Source organism: Plecotus auritus, assembly GCF_963455305.1.
Source record: "Plecotus auritus genome assembly, chromosome: 8".
Classification (NCBI taxonomy): domain Eukaryota; kingdom Metazoa; phylum Chordata; class Mammalia; order Chiroptera; family Vespertilionidae; genus Plecotus; species Plecotus auritus.
The window spans coordinates 104,154,178-104,165,031 of record NC_137782.1 but is presented as its reverse complement, the minus strand read 5'-3'; the positions used below and the strand labels follow the sequence as shown (position 1 = coordinate 104,165,031).

Below are 10,854 nucleotides of genomic sequence, written 5' to 3'. Positions count from 1 at the left end.
ATGAACAACAACAACAAAAAACCAACTAGAAGAGTAAAAAGAATCCAAAAATATGAAGATAATGTAAGGAGCCTCTGAGACTTCAATCATAGTACTTCAAGCATCATGGTGGTACCAAAAGGAGAAGAAAGGGAGCAAGAAATTGAAAACTTAAATGAAGAAATAATGACAGAAAACTTCCTCTACCTGGTGAAAGAAATAGACATACAAGTCCAGGAAGTGCAGAAAGTCCCAAACAAGATGAACCTAAAGAGGTCCACACCAATACACATCATAATTAAAATACCAAAGGTTAAAGACAAAGGGAGAATTTTAAAAGCAGCAAGAGGAAAGCAGTTAGTTACCTACAAGGGAGCATCCATATGACAGCTGATTTCTCAATAGAAACTTTGCAGCCAGAAGGGAGTAGCAAGAAATATTCAAAGTGATGAAAAGCAAGGACCTGTGACCAAGATTACTCTACCCAGCAAAGATGCCATTTAGAATTGAAGGTCAGATAAAGAGCTTCCCAGACAAGAGAAACTAAAGGAGTTTATCACCATCAAACCAGTATTACATGAAATGTTGAAGGGTCAGAAGAAGGAGAAGAAGGAGGAGGAGGAGGAGGAGGAGGAGGAGGAGGAGGAGGAGGAGAAGAAAGAGGAGAAGAAGAAGGAGGAGAAGGATTAGGCAGGGGAGGAGGAGAAGAAGAAGAAGAAATATGAACAATAAAATGGCAATAAATACATATCTATCAACAATTGAATCTTAAAATCAAAATAAACAAACAAGGAATCTAATAAACAAAATACACTGATGAAAAGAGTGGATCCAGAGACATGGAAGTATGGAACAGAATGCAGAATCTCAGACGGAAGGCAGGGGAGGGTGGGTGGGTGGGAGGTAATCAACCAAAGACCTTGCATGCGAATATGCATAACCCATGGACACAGACAATAGGGTGCTGAAGGCCTGGGGTTGTGGGGTGGGGCAGGGGCAGGCTGGAAGAGGTCAATGGAGGAAAAAAGGACATATGTAATACTTTCAACAATAAAGATTTATATTAAAAAATAAAAAGAAAACCAAAATAAACTGATGAATAAAGTAGAACTAGAGGCATGGAAACATGGAACAGACTAACCTCAGAGGGAAGGGAGGAGAGGAGGTGGAAAGAGATCAACCAAAGAATTTATATGTATATATGCATTACCCATGGACACAGACAATAGGATGGTGAAGGCCTGTAGCAGGGCGGGATCTGGGTTGAGGAGGGCAATAGGGGATGGGAGAGGGAGGGGGTGTGGAAAAGCTGGGGATATCTGTAACACTCTCACAAATAAAGATAAATAAATAAATAAAAATTTAAATATAAACTGAAGAACCACTTGGGTGGAGGCCGTGGCCCTGGCTTTCTGCATTGGTGGAGGCTGTGGCAGGAGCAGGGACATGGCCTGCAGGTCCTTTTGAAGCAGGCAGGCAACTGAAAGTGAGGGGAGCTTATCAAGGGATTGCTGCTTGAGGAGCTAACAGCAAGACCGAAGGACCCCTGGCCTCTGGGGTGGGATGGGCAGGTCAGCCTCTGAATCTGGGCCAGCAGCACCAGGAAGGAGGTGCACATACTCTGCTGACCCAGACTGCGTTCAAAGCAGCACCCGCTGAGCAGCAGCTGTGCCAGGGCCCCAGAGGACTGCACTGCAGCAGCAGCTCTGCAGCCCCTCATGAGACTGCAGGTGAGGCTGTGATGAAGGCCAGAGGGACCTGTACCTCAGATGGGCAGCGGAAGGGCAGAACTTAAGGTAAGTAGTATCTTTGTCTCTGCTGCAGAGTTTTGTGACACTCACAGAGCGTCCTGGTTTCTTCTCTCAGGGCTGGGGCCTGGTTCCTCTCCCCTGGCAGAGGGGTTGGGCCCCTCTTGCATGGAAGCAAGGCTGCTTGAAGCCAATGTGTTCAATGTCATGACTGGTGTTCAAGGGCTTCCCTCTGCAGAAGAGGAGGGGCTGCCTCCACCTCTGCTCATGAACCACAAGGACCCTGAACTACTCCAGTCTGGACCATTTCAACCTGCCAAAGAGGGGGGCTGCTCCCAGAGCTGGCCACCAGCAACTCCAATGGACTAGAAGGCTAAAATGTACTGACCTACCCCTTGCCAGAGCAGAGGGAGAGGCACAGCATCTGTGGCCCTGCCAGTGATGGAGAGACCCAATGAAGCCATAAGCAGGGGCCCAAGGGCAGAGCCGCTCCTGCCCACGTGCTTTCTCCTTACCTCGAGATAGGGCGTGGCATAGACTCCTGCCCCTGTCCCCTCTGCAACACATGCCCGTATGCCTTTTGCACCCAGGGTCAGAACAGGCGGGCTAGCTGTGGCTAGCCCGCCAGGGGGCTGGGAGAGGAGTGGCCACAGTGACACCGGCTGCCCACCGGGCTGGTGGTCCAGCCTCCCAGGGCTTCGCTCCGTGAAGCGCGCCCTGTGGGTGTGGTTCCTCTCCCGTGCCTTCCTGCTGGTTTTCATCGAGTCACTGCTCTTCCCCTACTCCCACCACAGTGTGGCCACTCTGCCCTACTTGAACTCGGGGCCCTTGGGGCACACACCAGGTGAAGCTGGTGCCCTGATACGCTGGCCTACAGCGCCTCAGCAAGAGGGTCTCACTGGCAAGACCTGTGCCTGCTGCCTCTGTGTGGGCGAGGCCAGCGCTTCCTGTGGGGTTGGCAGCTGCTTGGAAAGCGACATCTCCCCTGTCCTGAGGCGAGAGAACTTGTATCTGCCCCCTGTTGTCCAGAGGTGGTGCATGGCGTTGCAGCCCCAATTCAAGTCACACAACATCAACGAGGTGCCGAAGCTATTGCAGACAGTATCAGGCGAGAAGCCACGGTTTGGGGACCGCCAGCAGTGCCGGTGCTTGCGGAGGTGGGGAACTATGGCCAGAATGGACGAGCACAGCTTTATCCTGGGTACGAATCAGCGCCAACTGTGGGCTTTGAGCAGATGTTGGCAGCCGAACCACCCACCACCTCACGTATTCTCCGAGTGCCAAGAACCTGCTCTCCGATGTCAGCTTTGTGCTGGTGCCCTCCGAGCCCTGGACCTGCCGCAATCGCCAGCGCTCTGCCCATGGGGCAGACCCATCCCTCCATGCCCCGTGAAGTCCTTCCTTCCAGTGGACAAAGAAAGGGTCCAGACCCACAACCCGGCCTTCTTCAGGTACATCCACAACAGGTGCACCGAGCACCACGCAGTCCCCTCCCACTGGGCTGCCTGTGTGGTGAGGTGAAAGTGTCCAGGTTGGGCCGACCGCAACTGGCACCACTACTGGGAGAACAATCAATGGGTGCGCTGATGAGTTCGGGGAGACCTGTGTGCGTGCACGACGCCGAATTGCAGGCTCACACCCTCGACATGCTGGCCGGGCCAGCCAGGGGACGGTGGACTGGTGCCTGAGAAAGCTGAGCGGCACTGGGCACGGGCGTCCGCAACCCCCACAAGGTCAGCTGCAGTCTGGACTAATCAAGCTGCAGCCCAAGCCAGCGCAGATGTTTCCTGCCAATCACAAGACTCTGGAGCCTGGCACCAATCAACGCTGCAGACGGGCAGAGCCTATGTTTCTCTCAACCAATCATGCCACTCAGCTCCTTGAGTCAACTTCTGACTGTGGGCCTGTCTCCTCTAGTCAATGGCCTTCAGAGGCAAACTCTCAAGGGTAGGGTTTTATTTCTTGCTTTTTAAGGCGTGGAGGTGGCTTCTGGCCCTGAAGAAGTACCTTCCTGACCCAGTCGAAGCTGCTACAGTTGCTGGGGCCCAACCCCGCCGGGCACACCCAGAAGGAAACGGAGGCGCAGGCCGGGTGCTGCGGCTCGGCTTCCCGCCCCGCCCTGCTCCCACATGGCCTCAGGTGGCCTGGGTGGTCCAGGTGGTGTCCTGGGCGCACTTTCACGCTGAGGAGGAGCCAGAGCCCTGCCACACTGCTCCTGCCTCCGACAGAATTGCAGGCCCCACATTTCTTTTATCGGTGAGGCCGAGATGGGTGAGTGTCAACCCACCAAAGAGATTCCCTCCTCCCTCTCCCACCTTGGCCACCCTGTAGGATAGCCTTTCTGACCAGAGCATTGCATGTCTCACCAGAAGACGCGCTGTGTTCACCACTTGTTGGGGGCAGAACCGCCCAGGGCCTAACTCTGGAACATAGGGAAATGGGTGGGGACAAGGAAGCCCCTCACAGCAAGGGTAAAGAGCTTCTCACTCACATATATGCTTGGCCCCTACTGTTCACTACAACCTTTAGGGTCTCTCCTGAGAGCCTGGGCCAGTCTACTTGCTCTGGGGGAAAAAATCAAAACTTGCCCTGGGATTGATTGGGGCACTATTGTTTTACTTGTTCTCTCTCTCTCTCTCTCTCTCTCTCTCTCTGTCTCTCACCACACACACACACACACACACACGCACACACACACACACACACACACACACAGTGGTATAGGGAGCCACATGTGGGAAATAAGACTGAAGATGGGGAGCCCAGCACCATCACCACAAAGAGAAGTAGGAAATCTCTTGCTTGGGAGTGAAATTTGCTTTGGGCACATAATTTAGTTAACCTGAAGCTACCAAGTATGGCTGACTAATGAAGATTCTTTAAAAATTCTAGGCTGGCTATCGAAATAGCTGGGAGCCTCACTCAGGAGGAGTCACTTGCACTTCTGCATGTCTCCTCCAGCTGGAGTCCCCTCCCCCCCCCCCCCCCCCCCCCCCCCCCCGTCACATCCTGCTTCCTGTTCTAACTAACTTTCCATTTCCAGCTCTGGAATAGGCTAGGAAGCCAACAGCCAGGGGGTAAAACTGGTAGCTACTTGCATGAACTAAACCCAGCTAGGTCCCTACAGGAAGCTGCTGATTATAATTACCCTTCAAGGCTGGGGAAGTTTAGGAGGGAAAAGAGCTTCTGTGAAGTTTCCAAACCACTAAAAGGACCCCACTATCCAGCATGGACAACAAATACCACCCTCTTTCTTAGTTAGCTGGTACCAAGCAGCCTTCTGGCCATTGGTGTAGCTCCTGCTGGGGGGACATAACCAGGGGAGTTTTGGGAGGCACTTGGCACCCCCCAAAGAAAATTTAATATATTGAAAATTTAGTTTGAGTCTGTTTCTTCCTCATTGCAAAAGTAGGTGGAATGAAAAATGGGATGGATTTGGGGGGCCTTTGGTGGATTTCCTCTCAGAACTTTCCCCCAAATATTAGAGAGCCAAGGCACCAGTATCCATTCTTGCTGGTCTCATCTCAATGCTTCCTGAAGTGGCTGTTCTGAGTGTTTAAAGCATGAAAAAAACAATACTGTTATGCCAAACAGTACTAAACAAAACAATTATTTCTTTTTTTGTTCCTTTTTGTTTTGTTTAAAACATTAATAAATCCCTACCCATTCTAAAAGAGGTAGGTCCAGCCCAGATCTCCTTTATGCAATCGTTTTTTTTATTATTTTTTATTGAATTTATTGGGGTGACACTGGTTAATAAAATTAATATATGTTTCAGGTGTACAATTCTATAATACATCATCTGAATATTGTATCTTGTTTTCTTATTTAAACAAATGTGTTTTTATTTACTTTCTTTATGAAAACACTAAAAAAAGAATCAATTAGAGGTAAAAATATAATAACTGAAATGAAAAATAAACTAGAAGCAGTCAATAGCAGATTAGATTATACAGAAGAACAGATTAGCAACCTGAAAGACAGTAGTGGGAATCACTCAAACAGAACAGCAAAAGTAAATGAATAATAATGAAAATGAGGGCAGTTCAAGAGACTGCTGCGACAACATCAAAAAACTAACATTCACATTATAGGCATTCCAGGAAAAAAAAAGAGAGAGAGAGAGAGAACAAAAGGGGCTGGGGTGGGCAGTTTAATTGAAGAAATAATGGTTGAAAACTTTCCCAACCTGGGGAAGAAAACCCAGGTCCAGGATGCACAGAGAGTTCCAAAGAAGAGGAATCCAACAAGACTCAAACCAAGACATTTTGCAATTAAAATGGCAAGAGTTAAAGAGACAATCTTGAAGGGAGCAAGAGAAAAACATCTAGTCAGAAACAAAGGAAACCCCATAAGGCTTTCAATTGATTTCTCTACAGAAAATTTATAGGCTAAAAGGGAGTGGCAGGTTATATTTAAAGTGCTGAAAGAAAGGAACCTACAACCTAGAATACTCTATTCAGAACTGAAGGAGAGATAAAGAGTTCCTCAGATAAGCAAAACTCAAGGAGTTCATCACCACTATACTGGCTTTACAAAAACATGCTAAGGGTTTTCAGCAGAAAAGGTCATAACCAGAAATAAGAGAATATATGAGACAATTCCGTTTGCTCCACGTCCACACAACAGGTATCACCAGGCTTTGAAGGTAGATTCCCACAGCAGCTATTCCAGTGATTTCCTTCATAACTGGAATAATCTGTTGGTGGTGTTCTTGCCATCTGCCACTGCCCTTTGGCAAGAGTGAGTCCAGAATTTCTCTGGCCAGTAGCCTTCCCTGAGTGCTTAGCTTGGTGGAGCTTATCATTACTAAGGCTGGATTTTCTCTGGGCACAGTTCTTTAACAGGACTCACAGTTTCCTTACAGCTAGTGAAATACTCGTTAGTTTGGGAAAACATAGTATCTATACCATGGGCCCACACATCACTCACATCCAAACATTACTTTTTACCCAACCAATGAATGCATTAAATATCTGCTTCAGTACTGGCAGGCTGCCATAGACAAAGTGTGCCATTTTCTGTTCCTGCTCATTGGGAACATGCCTTGGCTACAATCAATGAAAGCTGGCCATCTTTTCAGTTTTTTCCAGGCTGGTACTGGAAGTGGCATTTTGTGCTTATTTACATTGATCTGACTTTTAGTGAGGTTGAACATTTTTATACACAGAGAGAGAGTATATCCACCTCTTGTATTTCTTCTTATGTGAATTGGCTGTTCATTTATTTGACTCATTTTTCTGTTTGGAGACTTTTGTTGATTAATTTTTATAACAGTTTTACTAAGATTTTCACTTACTGTACAATTCATCCTTTGAGAATATACAATTCAGTGGTTTTTAGTATATTCACAGAGTTGTGCAACCATCACAATATCTCCTTTCAGAACATTTTTATTATCCAAATAGAAACCTACTGCCCATTAGGAGTCACTCTATCTCCACCTGCCTCAGAAAACCACTTTCTATCTTTATGGATTTATCTATTCTGGGCATTTCATATAAATGGAATCATGAAAGAAAGAAAAAGAAAATATGTGAAAAGAAAAACCTCACCAGTAAAGGCAAATCTATTTATACATATAAAAAGCCAGCGACTGGAACACTGGAACGACTGGAACAGCTGGTCACTGTGACGCCCACTGCGGCCAGCAAACCCGCCCGATGGGGGGTGGGGCCAGCCAGCCAACCCCTCGTGGCCCTTACCCTCCGGCTCCGCCCCCATGGGCCCACAGGCCCTCCCCGCCCACCAGTCCCACCCCTGGTTGCCCCCCATCCCAATAGGGGGCGGGCTGGCCAGCCAACCTCCTACAGCCCTTCTCCCCAGCTGGCCTTGCCCCCGATGGGCTCCCACCACCCAATCAGCCCACAGCCCCTCCCCCTGGCTGGCCCTGCCCCTGATCAGCACCCCCACTCAGATCAGGGGCAGGGCTGCTGGCCAACCACCTATGGCCCCTCCCCCAGGCTGCTGGCCCCCAATCGGCCCCCCCACATTCAGGGGTGGGGCCAGCTGGCCCACGGCCCACAGCCCCTCCCCATGGCCGGTCCCACCCCCAATCAGCCTCACCACCCCAATTGGCCCCTGGCCCCAGCCAGCTTCACCCCTGATCGCCCCCCACACACACACCAATCGGGAGTAGGGCTGGCCAGCCAACCTCCCACAGCCCCTCCCATGGCCACTGACCCTTCAATCGTCCCCCCTCAATTGCCTGCAGCCCCTCCCCCCAGCCGGCCCATCCCTGATCGGGCCCTATCAGGGCAGGCCAGCTGTCCAACCTCCCACCATCTCTTCCTCCTGATAGGCCCAGCCCTGATCCGCCCGATTGAGGCCAGGCTGGACAGTCCCTACCAGTGCACAAATTCGTGCACTGGGATTCTAGTATATGGTAAACACAGTGAATCAGACACTTAAAAGACTAGTATGGAGATTAAAAGACAAAGAAGCAAAACCAATAATTACAATAAGTAGATAGGGGATGCACAAAACAAAAACATCTAAAATATAACTTTACAACATCTTTTAATTCAATAGAACCTTTGCTGTGCCATCTGGTGGACACACTGCCCTCTTGGGATCAAAGTCCTCAAAATGAGAGGTCAACATTTCCAAAATGGGAAGCAAGTCTATAATAATAAAAGCGTACTATGCTAATTAGACCAGATGGCCGAACAGTGGAACGATCATCCGGACAACCTTACGGACAAAGCCGGGGCTACAAGAGCCAAGCCCCTTGCACGAATTTTGTGCATCGGGCCTCTAGTGTTCTATAAAAGAGTTATCTATGTATATATAAGGCTAATATGCAAAGTGTCCCCTCGGGAGTTTGACTGGGAGTTCGATCGCTCACTATGATATGCACTGACCACCAGGGGGGTGGTGCAGAATGAAGGAAGGCCCCAGCCAGCAGCTGGCAGCCAGGGGAGGCCCTGATCGGCCCTGATCGCCGGCCAGGCCTGGGGACCCTACCCATGCAAGAATTTCATGCACCAGGCCTCTGGTTAGGTATAATGGTAAGAGCATCCACTACCACTTTTACCATTTGATTCCCAAATTATATCTCCTGGACATGAGGGAGATAGCACCATATAATGGTCTTTAATTCAAAGAATATACCACATGCTTTAAGACAGAACTCTATTGTTTTAGGGTTTGTCTCCCATTTAGCACTGTAACTGAACCTGCAGTAAGTCATTTCTCCATTTAACTAAGCCAGCCTCTTCTGGGTGATGTGTGATGTGATAAGATCAGTTAATAAGGATGATCTCATTGCTTTATTTCCTTTGCAGTGAAATGAGTACATTGATCAGAAGCAATGCTATGTTAAAATGCCATAGGGGTAGATCAGTTATTTTGTGAGCCCATGAATGTTTTTGTCAGAAATATTAGGACTAGAGAAGGCAAATATATATACAGAATATTTATTTATTCTAGTAAGGATGAATCTGCCTCTTCCATAATAACCTCCCATTAAGTTGCTTCCCCAGAGAATGGTGAAGCAGGAACTAAATGTTGGTCTTTGCTGTTGGTAGATTAGAAATTAAGCTGTATCACTGATAAAAGTAAGGCCATGCTGTTAAGTCCATGTATAGCCATCATCTCTGCCGCCACAGCTATTTTGTTCATGGACCCATTGAAGAAACCCTGGTGTGCGTGGGGATATCCAAAGAGCACATCATTTTGTCCATCTGATTATTAAGAACCTCCTCTACAGTAGATACCTATTGGCAAACATTCCCAGGGGACAAAAGTATCTTCTGCATCATGTATATATATGTTTTTATTGATTTTAGAGAGAGGGAGAGGAAGAAATAAAAACATCAATGATGAGAGAGAATCATTTTATTGGCTGCTTCCTGTACGCCCCCTACTGGGGATTAAGCATGTAACCCAGGCATATGCCCTGACAGGAATCGAACCATCACTTCGTGGTTCATGGGTCCATGCTCAACCACTGGGCCACACCAGCCAGGCCATCCTGTGCCCCTTTGAGACATCCATCCACATCTCTTCTTCAGACTTCTTTGTCATTAATCTTCCAAGTCTGTTACATATAGCCTGTTAGGTACTGGCCATGAATAATGTAATTTATTTTTGGCCACCTCTCACTCCAGACAAAGTGAACAACCAAAATGCCACTTGGAGTTCCAACCAATGGTAATATTTTCCTTCACCACTATCCTTCAGAGTCACTCCTATGTCAAACTAGTGATATTAAGTGATACCAGAATATTATGCAGATCTATTTGTACACCAGACTAAAGTATTTCCTTCTGCAGTCAACTGGCTATAAGGAACTTCCCAAGAGGCCAAAAGATCTCTAAGGTCTGTACTGATTATATATTAGCAGAGTCTTTCAAGTATTTTGGTGTCAGCAATGTCCTCCCTGGTCATCTAGTGACTGTCTGCTCCCTGGAGCACACTGAGCATTTACCCCAGCTATTTCTCTAGTAACCACAGTAGGTGGTTTTGATAGGTCTTGAAGAACACTAGCATTCCCCTTCAAGGCATCTACCCCAGATGTGGAAATCACAAAAGCATGTTAGGCCTGACAAACTCGACCAAAAGTAACCATACTGGATGATCAGATCATAAATTCCTAACTGGAGTCTATCTCTCCATTGCACTTTTTATCCAATCCTAGAGATTCCCCCCCACCGCCTTTCCTCTGGCTTCCTTAATCCACCACCAGTGGATTTCATGCACCTTCCTTACATCTCCTTTGATTCTAATGTATAAAATAAACTGCAAAATTGCCATTTGGCAGGGCTTTTTCTCAAATCCATTGAGATTTTGCTTCTAGGTATGTCCTCAAAATTGGACTCAAACTCTTGTAAAACTTTTCTACAAGTTTGGACACTCTCTCATTGACAACCCCATACTGTGAGCTGGAGCTTATCACAACTCCCTCCCACCCTCCAAACGCTGGGACAATAGGGTCTTTACCCAGAGAAAATAGCATCATCATTACCATCACACAAACTGGCGCGACCATCAGGGGCCTTAGCACAAGGGGAAGGGGAGGAGTCCCACTTCCAGCCTGGCCTGGGGTCAACCACGCCCTCGGGCTGAGCCCAGCCAGCAGCGCCCCTCTGCGCAGGCGCACGCCGCGTCCGCGTCCGCTGGGGGC

The 10,854-nt window shown here is 48.2% G+C and overlaps 1 protein-coding gene across 1 annotated transcript; it reads left to right on the top strand.

Annotated features, from left to right (window-relative positions):
- Positions 1–2,300: 2,300 nt before the first annotated feature.
- On the top strand, positions 2,301–3,248 carry LOC308256638 (CMP-N-acetylneuraminate-beta-galactosamide-alpha-2,3-sialyltransferase 2-like; the record flags this gene model as incomplete). Its single annotated transcript, XM_080684937.1, has 1 exon — positions 2,301–3,248. One exon carries the CDS (start codon positions 2,301–2,303, stop codon positions 3,246–3,248), a length of 948 nt encoding a protein of 315 aa, XP_080541063.1.
- Positions 3,249–10,854: the final 7,606 nt, after the last annotated feature.